We start from the raw sequence: 14,755 nt of genomic DNA on the forward strand, positions 1-14,755 counted from the left end.
CATTTACCTTCGGAAAACAGAACAAAAATCCACAGATGATACTGGATGCCGTAGCACTTGCCTTGTAGTTACAGCTACTCACGAGGATGAGGTGGGAGTGCAGTGAAACCTTGTTTCAGGAGAATTAAGTCTGTGAGTTAGGCAGATGCAAATACTGCTGTTGGAATGCTTTGGTTTTGTGACTCCAGCACTCGGATTATTGCCTGTCTGTTCTTCTAATGTCCTATAACTCTGGGTTTGGAGGTTGCATTGTGTGTTGTTTACCTAGAATTAGCTAGGTGTAGTGGCACCTGTAATTCCAACACTTGGGAGGCTGAGGCAAGAGGATTGCTGCAGATTTGAGGCTAACTGAAACTGTGTGTGAGGCTCAAAAAACTAGAAATAAAGAGGTTTGGTTGTTGATTCATTTAAAAGCATTTATTGAGTACCTACCTGATCAGGCTCTGTTAGAGGTACTGAATATATATCAGGGAACAGAATACCTACCATAGTAGAGTGCATTGTGTTTGCATGTGCAAACAGTAAAGTAATGTCAAAATCTAATATGCCAGGTAGTGGAAATGCCATGGAGGAAGGTAAAACAGGATCAGGAGTGGCAGACTACACAGAGGAGTCAAGTCGGGATGGGCACACTTAAGAAGGTGCTGTCTAATTATGGACTCAGGGGAAGTGAATGAGTGAGCCCTGTGAATAGCCAAGGAGGACCATTCCAGCCAGAGGGAGCAGCCAGGACTGAAGACTTGGAAGTTGTTTGTTTCTTGGGTATTGAGGAGTACAAAGGAGGCCCTGGTGTCCTTGGGGAGGGAGAAGGACAGGGTGTGAAGTCGGGGATAAAGTGTTTACTCGAAGCTCAGCGCTACTTCTTCTGCTTTTACACCAGTTACATAGGACTCATGGGAGGCTTTTCACAGAGCAGCAAGTTCTGATTTGTGTTTTCACTGAGTCTTTCAGGCTGCTGTGTTCAGTGGGCTAAGGAATACGAGTGAACGCAGGACACTTTTTCAGTAAACCATTTGTTGATAAGGGAGAGAAGGGAGAGGTAGTGAAAAGTGGTTTAACTCACGATGCATTTTGAAGACCAGGGATTTACTCAGGGCACCAGCATTTGCCTGGCAAGCATGAGGTTGTGAATTTGATCCCCTATACAAAAAAAAAGCGTTTTGAAGGAAGAGAAATAGGATTTATTAATACAGATCAGGTGTAGGTGAGAGAAAAAGGAAGTGGGGTTCATACCAAGGTTTGTGCCCACACAAGTGGAACTATATGAACAAGTTTCCATGTACTTCCCTTCTAGGACAAATGAGCTTATAATACCCTGCTTGCCATTTACATATTTTATTACATCCAAGTATATTTCATATAACCAACTTCAGCCCTTAAGCCTTTACTAGAAGTTTGTGTTGCATACTAAAGATCAGTTTTATCGAGAATGAATCTTGTTAGGCTTTCTGTGTATTTCTGTTACACAAACTAGAAGTAGCTGCATTCTGCTTAGCCTGTCCCTGGAATTCTCAGGTGGCCATTTGTCTTCCACCTGCAGAGTTGGCTGCTGATTTGTAAGGCCCCAGATTGTGATGTAAAAGGTACTGGAAACCTTTATTTATCCTGGTTTGTAGAATGCAGAATGTTTCATCCTTGTTTGCTCTTGCTTGCTATTTCTGTGGCACTTCCATATTCACCTTCTTTCTCATCCTCTTCACATTGAGCTGTGTAAGCACAGCCCTTTTATTTTGAGCCAGGGGCTTGTTAAGTTACCCAATCTTGAACTTGTGATTCTCCCGCCTCAGCCTCCCGAAGTGCTGAGATTACTGGTGTGCATTGTCATGCCCAGCTCTCCCATCTTTACACTACTGTGCCCTATGAAACTTAATGATGACACCAAACTATTCTGTTACTTTAAGTAAATAGAGCATTTATTTCCTTACATAATTGCCCAATAAGTTCCTTATCTCACTATATTTAATATCTAGATCCATAGCTCTTTTATACCAAAGAAGGATTTTTATTTGTTTGACTTTCTTTTTTTCTTGGTGATTTCTAGCTCTAAGAGCTCTTCTAGATAGAGTTCCTAAGGATTCTTTTTTCTTTTCTTTTTTTTTTTTTTTGTCTTTTTCATTTTTTTCGGTACCAGGGATCAAACTCACAACCACATACTTGCAAGGCAGGCGCTTATGCCACTGAGCTAAATCCCAAGCCCCCACCTGAGGATTCTTTATGAAACTAGTTTTCTAGCTTCATGAAAAAGTTATATATTTAATGACTGAGGCTTGTTTAATTCTGGGCCATTTAAAGTCTCCCAAGTAACATTAGTATTTCTTTCTCTGTTTAGCATGAGTCTGCTTTGCCCTGGGATGATCACAGACCACGAGTTACCTGGCGTGGCGATGGACAGTTTTTTGCTGTGAGTGTCGTTTGTCCAGAAACAGGTATGGAAGTAAATTACAATTATAATTTTGTTAAACCTGGCCAGGGGCCAGGGATTTAGCTCAGTGGTATAAGTGCCTGCCTGGCAAGCGCGAGATCCTGAGGTCAATCCTTGGTACCAAAAAAAAAAAAAAAAAAGCCACACACCTGGTTAAGGTTCTGGAAAGGTGTGTTTATGTGTTTTGTGTTGTTGTTTTGTTTTTTGTATTTTTTTGCTATGAGTAGAATATTAATTACACAGAAGAGATAAAGATGTGCTAATTTAGATGGTAAATGAATTTAAGAGTTAAAAATTATGAGCCTTTACTAGACCTTCACTCCAGCTCTCACTTGGTGAATACAAATTTTTAACAAGATTAATGTGATTGACTTTGTAAATTCACAGCAATTTTATTTATAGAAAAGAGCGTGAAAAGCTGTGACTTCAAATACATGTTGTAAGTACATTTGATTCACCTCTTGCACAGGAGCTCGGAAGGTCAGAGTATGGAACCGGGAGTTTGCTTTGCATTCGACCAGTGAGCCTGTGGCAGGACTGGGACCAGCCCTGGCCTGGAAGTAAGTGGGAAAGGAAAGCTTGGGACTTCTTTGGAGAATGCCTTGGGAGATGGAGGGGCCGTGGTGGTGCCCTTGAATTTGAACGTTTATATAGCAACAGATATTTACTTTGCTTCATTTGGCTGTCTCCACTTCCCCCCCCCCGCCCCTTTTCTCTCCTTCTTTCTGGAATATGACTTCAGTTTGAATTGTAGCTTCTGAGCTTCTTCTCAGGTCTCATCACTGTAGGTCTCACACTTTTTACATTCCTGATTTTTGAAAGGTTAGGGGTACAGGCAGGGCCTCTGTGAAGCCTTTGTGGAAAACAGAAAAAGGTCCTAGGGAAGGCCTAGTCTGTGTGGCTCCGTGGGACAAATGGAAGTTGTGTGAAAACTAGGAAAAGAGCTTTCTTCCTCTGTGCAGGGCAGGGCATCTGCTTACTAGGAACTTAGGGGGTTTGGCCTCCCTCCTTCCACTCAGCTTCTTGGCGTAGTACTCCTGTGGCACCTCACAACTCTGCTATCTGTCGTGTGGCTGTGCAGATAAAAAAAGCCTCTGGTCTTAGCATCTGGTACATGCAAAACTAGGTTTTTGTTTCAGACATCCTATTTTCTAGTAATATTTGAGTGATATCACATGATAGAGGAAAAGAAGAAATGTGTTTGAATTAAAATTCTAGACACAAGCCAGATGTGGTGGCACATGCTTATAATCCCAGCACTTAAGAGGTTGAGGCAGGAAGATCACTGTGAGTTCAAGGCCAGCCTGCGAAACCTTGTCTCAAAAAGACAAAAAAGAGTGGAGACCAGAGAACATGGCGGACAGACAACAGCAACTACCAGAGGCTCTCTGAAAGGTTCGGCTCAGAGGCCAGAAATAATGCGGACTAGGGAGACACGAATCAGTAGAGATATGCTCTGCTGACTCAGGAACGAACTGGGCTGAGAGAATCCAACTTGGAATACAGTCCTGGCGCTAAAATAGGAACAGAAAAATCTCGGTGTGGAGGCTCGACTCCGCGCCATCGGAAACCGGTTTGGATTTCCCGCCGTGCGGCGGCCGGCTATCTCCACAGCGGCTCAGCAAGGAGAGACGCGCCGAGCTCTGGGAGCGCCGAGCTCTGGGAACGGGAGAACGGAGTCGAAAAAAAAAAGGACGGACAGAGGTGTACACGAAAACTGACTGGTGGCGAGGTGAGTGAGAATCTGACCCCCCACCACAGTTTGACTCTAGCGGAGATCTCTCTGGGCGCCATTCCCCTCTCGGACGGGATTGGAGAAAAGTGCCTGGCCTGAGTGACGCTGCTGGCGGACTCTCTAGGCTAGACTAGCCTAACCCAGATCCCAGAGCCGGACGATGGCCCGGAGGAGCGACTGACTTCCGCGTAGGCTGCCTCCTCCGACTCCCTGGTGCGCAGCGGTGGGCGGGAACAACTAGCCAGCGCAATTTGATCAGGCTGTGGCTGACAGGCAGGGAAGCCGGGCCTCCTTTGTAAGATTGCATTTTATAAGGAACAAAAAATATGGGGAAGGGAAGCAACAAAAAAAGCTCCTCGGCCCCCAATCCTGAGAAACAGGCAATAATGGACGCCGCACCAGTATACATTAAGCACCATATTGAGAGCCTCATAGACCAATTCAGGAATGAAGTTATCAATGATCTGAAGCTAGAAGTATGCAGAATAGTTAGAGAAATGCTAAACACCACCCAGGAAAAAACAGATGGTGGAATGGAAGAACAGAAAAAGAGGGGAGAATTGCTTGATGGAGAAAACAGAGAAAGCATTGAGTATGTGAAGCAGGTTCAAAGGGACTATCAAGAAATTAATAAGTCTATACAAGACTGGCATAACAGCTTGAAAGAAACTAAGGACAGACTATCTGAACTGGAGGGCAGACTTGAAATATGGGAGAATGAAATGAAAAACTTCTTAAAAATAACAAAGAAACAAACAGCAATAATACAAAGACAAGAAGATGATAAGAGGAGCCACCACTTAAGGATTAAGAACATAGAAGAAGAAGTAGGGACACAAACAAATGAATTACAAAAGCTACTCACAGAAATAATCCAGGAGAATTTTCCTAATTTAGCAAAAGGTAAAGATACTCAGCTGTATGAGGCATACAGGACCCCAGCTACCTACAACCCTAACAGAGAAACACCCAGGCATATAATAATAAAAATCCCAGAAATTCAATACAAGAACAGAATATTAAAAGCTGTAAGAGACAAGAAACAGATCACTTACAAAGGAACACCCATCAGAATTACAGCAGATTTCTCTTCACAAACCATCAAATCACGAAGAGCATGGGGGGAAATAATTCAAGCTTTGAAAGATAATAATCTCCAGCCAAGATTGAGATATCCTGCACAACTGTCCCTGGAAATTGATGGAAAAACGAGGTGCTTCCAGGATAAAGAGGAACTGGGGGAATTTGCAACCACCAATTCAACTCTACAGAAAGTATTGCAGGATATTCTAAAAAAAGAAAAATACAAAGAACCCAGAAATAGTGGCAGGGAGGCCACAACGAATGGAGCAGAGAACAAAATGAAGAAGACAAACTGACAGCTACTGACAGAAAAAGAGCTCAACAGAAATGAGACAGAGAAGATTGGATGATAGGAACAGCTATTTTTGAGAAAATGACATCTTAATAGGTAATGCTGATTCAGTACCATCTTGTTTTGAAGTCTCATCTAGCTTTTGTTCTTCTGTCTCCAATGGTCTAACCAGGTTGTATCTTATTGGATTTTGTTATGTACGTTAGTATAAGCAAAAACCTTTTAAAGACAAGGAGATTATACAGAGACCATTGTTCATTTTCTGTTAGTCAATTCCAAATACTCTATAATGCTGTCATTCTCTTAAATGGTTTTACATTGTTTTGATATACTTAATGCTACAGTATATGAAGTTGTACTCAAGGACTTCAGGGAGGGAGTCAATATGGTAACTATTTTTAAGTCGGAAATATCTGGTGGTGAAACACTATTCTGCTTAAAAGGTTATGTTTTGATCTGCCCTGTTTCGCTGTTATGCCCTCTTTTTCTTTTTCTCAATCTCCACTCCATTATATACTTTTTTATTGTTATCCATTTAATTAAAGGGAAAAATATAGCAGGATATAATATAGTAACCCACTTTGACTTTCTATTTTCTCGATTTGAAGCCCTGTATTACTCTCACCATCTTGTTTTTGACTGAGGTTCCTCTATTCTGTTTTGCTGAATAGTATCAGGTTCGAAAGTTTAGGCATCAGCTGAGAAGATAATGAGATTCATTATAACGCCCATTCTCGTTGACTTCTATCTACTTTTGAAGACCTACAATATCTCCAATGTTTTGGTTTTGTCGGTTTTATCCTTTACGGTTTTGTTCAATAGTATTACAACTAACGATATAGGCAATTCTATTAGAAATAGCGGGAGGCATTAGGGTAACCATTGTTGATCACCTTGTATTATGTTTTTATATTATCTATTATATCCACCCTTTTGACTTGACCGATTCTGTTCTGTCATGTCACATTTGGTTTTACTCTCTTCCAAAAAAGCAATAAGAACAGTGGGAGCAATGAAACCCAAAATGTGTAATAGTCACTGTACAAAAGAGAGGAAAAGAAAATGCTCTAAACTATATAACTGCATGTATATTTAAATGTATAAGACAGAAAATGATATCACAGAGTTCTAATGGATCATTGAACAGAACTGTTTGCAGTATCATTGCTGGAATGTCCACTCTACAAACTTTAATTCTGTGACTTGAACAATTATTTCTAAGATGGCAATATGTAATCTATTAACTAGTGATTTCCTACTGCGCATTTTTTTTCTTCTGTAAATCTGTATAACTTGTACCCTTCACTGTTTTTTTTTCTTTTCTTTTCTCCTTAAATAAAAATTTAAAAAAAAAAAAAAAAAAAAAAAAAAAAAAAAAAAAAAAAAAAAAGACAAAAAAGAAAAAGTACTTGCCTAAATATGGACTTTTTGAGGGGCTGGGGATTTAGCTCAGTGGCATAAGCACCTGCCTTGCAAGCAGGCAGTCGTGAGTTCGATCCCCGGTACCGGTAAAAAGAAAAAAAAAAAAAAAAAATTTCTTGAAATATGGACTTCTTGCTGAAGTTACATAGTTATTCAAGGAGACATCATGATTCTTAGGGTATTGTACTTGGGATTGTTTCAGAAATTTATTGCATTTTAAAATATGTCATCTGGGGGCTGGAGGTTTAGCTCAGCAGCATAAGCGCCTGTCTTGCAAGCAGGCAGTCGTGAGTTCAATCCCCGGTACTGATAAAAAGGAAAAAGACAAAACAAAAACAAAAACAAAAACAAAAACATGTCATCCAAGTGCAATTTAAACCTTTAAGGTTTTATAGGCAAGTGGAGCCTTTGCACAAATTAGGAAAAGGCATCCTTTCCTCTGAGCAGATGGAGTCCCAGCTAGACAAAGAGCTTGCCAAGAGATAAGAGCTATGTGGGATTTGAAATTTCCTTGGTTGAAGATTTTTATTAATTTATTGTTGCTGAAAAAAAATCTTTTCTGAATTTTATGTTTTCTTCAACAAGCCAGATGAGCTTTGGCTGTTTAACACTCTTGAGTTTACTTCCAGACCCTCAGGCAGTTTGATTGCCTCTACACAAGATAAACCCAATCAGCAGGATGTTGTGTTTTTTGAGAAAAATGGACTTCTTCATGGTCACTTTATGCTTCCATTCTTCAAGGATGAGATGAAGGTAGGGTCTAAGTTGTTTGCCCACAACTTTAAAAGGCTGTCCTCAGCTGTAGAGGTTTATATTTGATATCGCTGTGTAAATACACGCACCAGAGTAGATAGTAATAAAATGTTGGGCTTTGTAACTGCCCTATTTTCCTAAGGGAGAAGTTGTTTTTTGTAGATTTTGTACGTAAAATAAAGGAAATAGAATACTAGTTTATTGTTTATTTTGACAACAATAATATTTTCAGTGATCAAGACATTTTTCACTTGGAACATTTAAACCTGAAGCAGCTTGAGTACTTTTGAAATCCTGAAGTAAAAAAAAATCATATGATAATTATGTAAGATTTTAACACTCATTTTTCTTTAGAAAACCTGACTCCATTATTACACCATACTGTAGTACTGTGTAATACCCAGTATTCAATTTCCACAACTGTCTAAAAATGTTAACTTGCACTTGTTAAGTTTATTAAGTGTCTTTTAATCCTTGAACATAATACACTTTTAAGTCCTTTATATATAATGATATTTCAAAGATTTATCAACTCTCTTCATTAACATAGCTACAAATAATCTCAAGTAGTGTGCAATTTATTTGGTTTTTGAGAGCAGGAAATTCAACTATTTTAAAGACTTTCAAGTAATTTCAAAGCTAAAGATGAATGGTTTTTTTTTCTAAACGACTTGTTTCTTTTCCCTGTTAGGTCATTGACTTGTTCTGGAATGCAGATTCCTCTGTGCTTGCTGTTTGGCTGGAAGACCTTGAGAGGGAAGAAAATCCTGCTCTGAAAAGCTATGGTAAGATAGCTGTAGTATCTTGGCTTATGCTTCATAAAAGGTATTTGAAAGTAGAAGAGTGTGGGGTTTCCTTCATCCTTTCTGTGGGGCGTGGATAGGTTTGATCATTTATGGATTCAGCCATGTATCAATCAAGGTTCTCTAGCAAAGCAGAACCAGTCGGATATTGGGGGATGTTTTTGTCAGAAAAATACAAATGCACTTGTAGCAGAGGTCAGGTGTGAAGTTCATAGGGCTGGAGAGCAGGCTGGAAACGCAGTGAGATTTTTATGTTACAGATTTAAAGCAGAATTCCTCCTTTTAGAGTCAACTATGTTAATCACATCTATAAAATACCTTCACAGCAACATCTGCACTAGTGTTTGACCAAGGCACCATAGCCTAGCCACGCTGACATGTGAAATTAAGCATTGCAAGTCATAAGTGCTTTTTCTTCTCGGATGATGTTGCTACAGACAAAGTGCTAACCAAAGGAATACTGTGGAAGAGAAGGGGTTTAGACTGGACTAAGAATCTTTCTTAAAGTTTTTAAAATGTGTCAATATGCTTTAAGTATTAAATGATTTATAAAAACATTGGAAAGTAAAAAGAAGGAAAAGTTCCTGTAACTGAACACTCCATTGTCTTAGTTTTCCCACTGAGACTAAACACCTGACCACCAGAGTTAAAGGAGGAAAGGTTTATTGTAGCTCACAGTTTGTAGGGCTTTCAGTTTATAGCCGACTGGCTCCAAGGCAAGGAGGCATGGCACAGGCACATGGCAGAGGAGAAGCAGTTCATGCAGGCAGAAGGCAGCCAGCAGTGACGTTGTGAAGTGGCAGCTCACCCCCCGTTTTATCCCTTCCAGGCTACCCACCCCTCGGGTGGTACTCCCCATGCCCAAGGTGAGGCTTCCTATTATCCATACCCAGAACTATGCCAAACCAGTCAGTGGTTTAGTCATCACATATCCCTTATCCCAGTACCACACACTCTAGACCCAGCCATCTCTGAAAAACCCACCTGTGACTACAGGAGGCTTTGGGAGAACATACAGACACAGTCCATAATATCAGTAATAACTGCTATTTTCAAGTTATTATAAAAATACTCTTGTTTTCTATGTTTATGTGTATATCTCAGTATAACTGGCCTCTGAAGACCTTGCTTTTGTTTTCCTTATAGTTCAGCTCTGGACTGTTGGAAATTATCACTGGTATCTCAAACAAAGTCTGCCCTTCAGTACCTGTTTGAAGAGTAAGATTGTATCTCTGATGTGGGACCCAGTGATCCCATACCGGCTGCATGTTCTCCGTCAGGGCTGGCATTACCTCTGCTATGACTGGCGCTGGACGACTGACCGGAGCTCAGGAGATAATTCCAGTGACTTGGCAAATGTGGCTGTCATTGATGGATGTAAGCTGCTGGAAAATGTGTCCGTGAACCTTTAAGGGGTCCTGAGCCCAGGACCTTCAAGTGTAGTATTTGATCAGAATAGTGGGGAAATCTGTGTTTTATTGTTTGGTGTATTCATTTTGTTTCTGATTGAGTGGGAATGCCAGGTGGGATATATGTTCTCTTGAGAACATCATGCCCACCTCCCCACCCATTTCCTTGTTGCACTGTATCCATGGCCTTCATGTATTTACTCATCTGGCCTCTGAAGACTTTGAAAATTTTGATCTTTTCTAGAGAAGTCAGCAGTGGAATCTTGTGGGTTTGGCTGTGTTAGCTCTGTATCTGCTCTAACAGACTTACGTTAACCCCTGCACCCCTACACTTACATTGCTTTGTTTGCTGTTATAAACACTTGCAAATTATCTCTCTAGGATGTTCAGTTTATTTCATGGAAATCTATATAGATTGCAGTTTTAGGATTAGGTGAGGATTTTTTTTGGGGGGGTGAGGGTGGGGGCTGGGTTGGTGAGTCCAGTAGTCACCCAAATAGTTTACTTATGCTGATAGTATATATGGCTCTTGCTTCTAAGCTTGTAATATGAGTTGTTACCCTAACTCCTGTTTTATGTAGTATGTTGCAATACTGATTTTGTAGTTACATATTATGTACTTAATTCTGTCTTATCAAATCCACACATAGGAAAGTACTTAAGAATTTTCAGAGTGTTGGCTGGGTTGATGGCACATACCTGTGATCCCAGCACTTAAGAGGCTAAGGCAGGAGGATTGCTGCAAATTTTCAAAGTATTGATTCTCTTGCTTTAGTCTGTTTTGGCCACAGGGCAAGGTTTAAAACCAGAGCTATGATTTCTTGGCCTTTTTGTACCCAAAACTTCCAAGTTCATAGATGGACTACAGTAGGCCTGGCAGTGACAACAGGCAGGTAACAGAAGTGTCTGTGATACTTCCTCCCTCTCCATACTATTTTTAAGCTTATTCATAAGAAAAACATCAAAATTCATTTTTAAGAATTGCTTTATATTTTCTTCCATCATTTCTACTCAAAAGTACAGTGATATTTAGATACAAAGTAAACACGTATTTGACATTCAAGTTGCAGTCTTTCACAGATATGAATGGATCTCTATTTTTTTTTTTTTTTTTTTTGTCTTTTTCCTTTTTATCAGTACCAGGGATTGAATTCACGACTACCTGCTTGCAAGGCAGATGCTTACGCCGCAGAGCTAAATCCCCAGCCCCTAAAAGTCTGATGCTCTACCGACTGAGCTATCTGGGCTTCAGATGTCTATTTAAGAACATTTGTAGTTGCGAACAAATCCTGAAAGTACCTCACCTGTGTGCTAGTGTTGTCACAGTAGTGCTGTTTGCATACCATGCAGTGTGGTAGTGTACAATAGTACAGTACTGTCCGGGACTTACTGTATCGTGTGTGTGTGTGTGTGTGTGTGTGTGTGTGTGTGTGTGTGTGTTTAGTTTTTTTATGCTTTCCATTGTATGTGTGTGTCAAAGGTAAGACTCACTTTGTTGGACTTAAAAATGAACCCGAGTTACAGATGTTCTCCCAGAATGGAACTCGTTCATAAGTTGGGGATTTACTGTACCTGTTTTGCATATTGGATGTGTAATTGTCTTCTGTTTCACATGCAGATAAGGTGTTGGTGACAGTCTTCCGGCAGACTGTGATTCCGCCTCCCATGTGCACATACTACTTGCTGCTTCCACATCCAGTGAATCAAGTCACATTCTCTGCACACTCTAAAAAAAGTAACGACCTTGCTGTCCTAGATGCCAATAACCAGGTTTATGTGTATAAATGCGGTATGTTGAAACACTGTTTTCAAGATGTTCTCCCTTAGCTCCTTTGTACTTCTACACAAAAGCAAATTGTAGTTTGATTTTTATGTATTTCAAAACCTTTGAAATCGGCAGTTGTTCTCAATATTATAACGTTTAGTTGGCTTACATTTTATTTTTTCTGAATCCTACTGTAAGCACTTCCTTTTGCCTTACTGAATTTGAAGAGTCAATAACTTTCAACCCTAGAAGGAACATAGGATCTTACTACATCTTTGGCATGCTTTCCTGTTTTCACTACCTTACATGGTTTTGGTTGGTCTGGTACCTCTGCTGAAACCAAGTGTGAGATGGCTTTTCCTGCTTAGTTGGTGAGGGCACACAATGCCAAAGAGTTTGCCCTGTGCTTGAGCAAGGACAAGTTAGAATGTAACACAGGAATGCCAGTTCCTGTGTTAGTTGTCTTTTCACAGTCTTACTGCTTAGTTCCTGTTGCTTTCCTGATGTACTGAAATATCTGAAACTTTTATTTGTGAACTTTACAGTCATGTCAAAAAGTAAATTGGCATATGGAAATGATAGCCTTGTTTCAAATGTCCTTTGAATTTTTAATGAGAAAAAGCCTTGGTAGCTGATGAGAAAGAATAAAATAATTAATACTAACATTTCCTGCTTTTATATCAACTTCTGCTACGTCAACAGCCTACTGTTCACGTGAATCCTATTTAGACACAGTATCAATTTCTCTGAGTGTAGTTTGCTGTTATAATTCTTCAGTTTTACACACTGCTTTTTAAGAAATAATTATAGTGTGTTCACTATCAAGACAACGTAATCTATCACTTGTTAAGTGCCATGGAGGAAAATTAAGTAAGATGAGATACAGGGAGAGCTCAAGGATGAGAACCTACTAGAGGAACATGGCTTTTGTCTCAGGTGATCAGGGAAGGCCTCTCTGTGAAGGTAATGTGTAAAGCAGAGACCTGCTAAGAATCAATCTGAAGCCTGTGAACATATAGGGTGAGAGCATTCAGAGCAGAGTAAAAAGTAAGTGTGAAGATGTCTGTTGTGTTTAGGAAACAGCCAGGAATTCATGGTGGCTGCAGCAGAGAAAATGCAGGGAGGTTGGTGGCTGGAGTCTTGCAGGTGATAGGGAACAGCTTTCACAGGGCGGTGAAGGCTCTTACTCTGAGGAAACTAGAGAGCCTCTAGAGAGCTTGGAAGACAAATGTGGTGTCCTAATTTTTGTGTTTTTGTTTTGGTACTGAGGATTGTAACCAAGGGCTTATGTATGCCAGGCAAGTACTACATCATGGAATAGCATGGCCAGCATATTTTATTTTTTATTTTGAGATATGGTCTGATTTCTCACTTAGTGTCCCAGGCTCACCTCACCTTGACATCTCCTGCCTCAGCCCTCAGTGTATCTGCTATTGTAAGCATGCGTTACTGTACCCTGTAGGACTGAATTTTTTGAAAGAATTGCCTTGCCCAATGTGAATACATTGGATCAAAAGTGGAAAGAAAAATGTCTTTTAAATGAGTGCTAAGGGTCGAGAGAATTAACAGATGGTTGTAGAACAGTGGAAGAAATAGCATTGAATGGGAAGGTGGGCCCTTCACGTGGTCTTGCTGTTGTGACCTTTATTGCTAAAGATTGTGCCTGACCTGGTAGTAACAGGGCACAGGTTTTAATCAGGCCTCAGAGATACACAGAGATTTAAGAAAGAAGTGGACCCTGGCTGGGAGTATAGCTCAATGTCACAGCGCTTGCCAAGTAAGTGCAAGGTCCTCAGTTCAATTCCCAGTACCAAAAACAACCAAACAAGAAAAAAAAAAAACCCTGAAGTTGACATGTGACTATTTTCTAGATTGCTGTATTTTCTTTATTTACCTTCGAGAACCAGTTGATTGTAGGACCTCCATCCTCTTAGTATCAGGAAAATGACTTACAGTTTACAGTGGTAATACTTGCATTCTTATTTTCTAGGAGGTAGTCCAAGTGTGGATCCCACAGTGAAACTGGGAGCTGTGGGTGGGAATGGATTTAAAGTTCCTCTTAGAACACCTCATCTGGACAAGAAATACACGTAGGTTCTTAATTGTTTTGGGCCTCTGGGAACAGAATCAGCTTTTTTCTGAAGTCAGCCACCTGATGCTCTCTGCCTGTTGCTGAGTGGAACAAGGAGGAGATACAGCAGCCAGGCCCTGGTTTTTCACCCAGGTTGGGGAGGCTACTCAGTTTATGCACGTGCTGTATGTTCAAGTGGGTGGCAAGGAGATGGGAATCCTAAGCCGGTCAGAATCCACTTCCTACCTCTAAATTCCCTTGGCTCTCCAGGGAAAGTCACATGGGAAAGACAGAGGTGGAGGTTGTAGGCAGAGTTGCAGCCTCATATAAAAGTAGTTGTGTAGGTTAATATATGAATGACTTAGTGCTGCTTCGGACCTGTATTTTAAAGTTCTCAGGAAAATGAGGATGCCTTTGTTTCTTCATTGAAACAGTAACTACAGACAACTGGGTATCTGTAAAATGCTTACAAATGAAAAAAGAAAGTTAGAGGATAGGTAACCTGACCAGGGTTATGAATGTGGTAACTACAGAATCCAAGATTTGATTCTGGTCTATTTGATAAGTCTGTATTCTTAATTATTGAACTATCCTATCTGCTGATAGTGTCGATTAGTAAATTAATAGAAATAATCTAGTATAACAACAGAATTAAATAAATATGTAAGTACACAGCCTGTGTATGATTTGGGAGCTGCTTATATAATGTTTAATACTTTCTAAAGAATGTTTATTTGCCTATTTCTTCTTTCAGTGTGTCAGCTTTCCATTACTATAACAATTACCTGACATAAGTCAACTTACAGAGAAGAAGTGTTTATTTTGCCTCACAGTTTTGGAGGTGAATTTCAGTCCATAATCAATTGGCCCCATTACTTTGGGCTGTGGCAGCACTGTATTTCATGGCAGTTGACTGTAGTGGAGGAGGTGTATTCACCTTATGGCCAGGAGTAGAAAAGAATGAGAGACCAGCTGTCAAAGTCCTCTTGAGGGGCGTTAT

At 40.2% G+C, this 14,755-nt stretch overlaps 1 protein-coding gene across 4 annotated transcripts in view; it reads left to right on the plus strand.

Annotated features, from left to right (window-relative positions):
• The window catches only part of Elp1 (elongator acetyltransferase complex subunit 1), a 67,114-nt gene that overhangs the window by 12,313 nt on the left and 40,046 nt on the right, over window positions 1-14,755 (plus strand). For all 4 annotated transcript variants that reach the window (XM_063261132.1, XM_063261123.1, XM_003463778.5 and 1 more), the window contains 7 exons: window positions 2,330-2,426; window positions 2,892-2,982; window positions 7,584-7,707; window positions 8,399-8,492; window positions 9,657-9,887; window positions 11,538-11,708; window positions 13,675-13,774. In XM_063261132.1, coding sequence (XP_063117202.1) covers window positions 2,330-2,426; window positions 2,892-2,982; window positions 7,584-7,707; window positions 8,399-8,492; window positions 9,657-9,887; window positions 11,538-11,708; window positions 13,675-13,774 — 908 coding nt within the window. The remainder of the gene's footprint in view (window positions 1-2,329; window positions 2,427-2,891; window positions 2,983-7,583; window positions 7,708-8,398; window positions 8,493-9,656; window positions 9,888-11,537; window positions 11,709-13,674; window positions 13,775-14,755) is intronic.

Source organism: Cavia porcellus, unplaced genomic scaffold (assembly GCF_034190915.1).
Source record: "Cavia porcellus strain 051 isolate PalLab524CR breed Dunkin Hartley unplaced genomic scaffold, mCavPor4.1 scaffold_1, whole genome shotgun sequence".
NCBI lineage: Eukaryota > Metazoa > Chordata > Mammalia > Rodentia > Caviidae > Cavia > Cavia porcellus.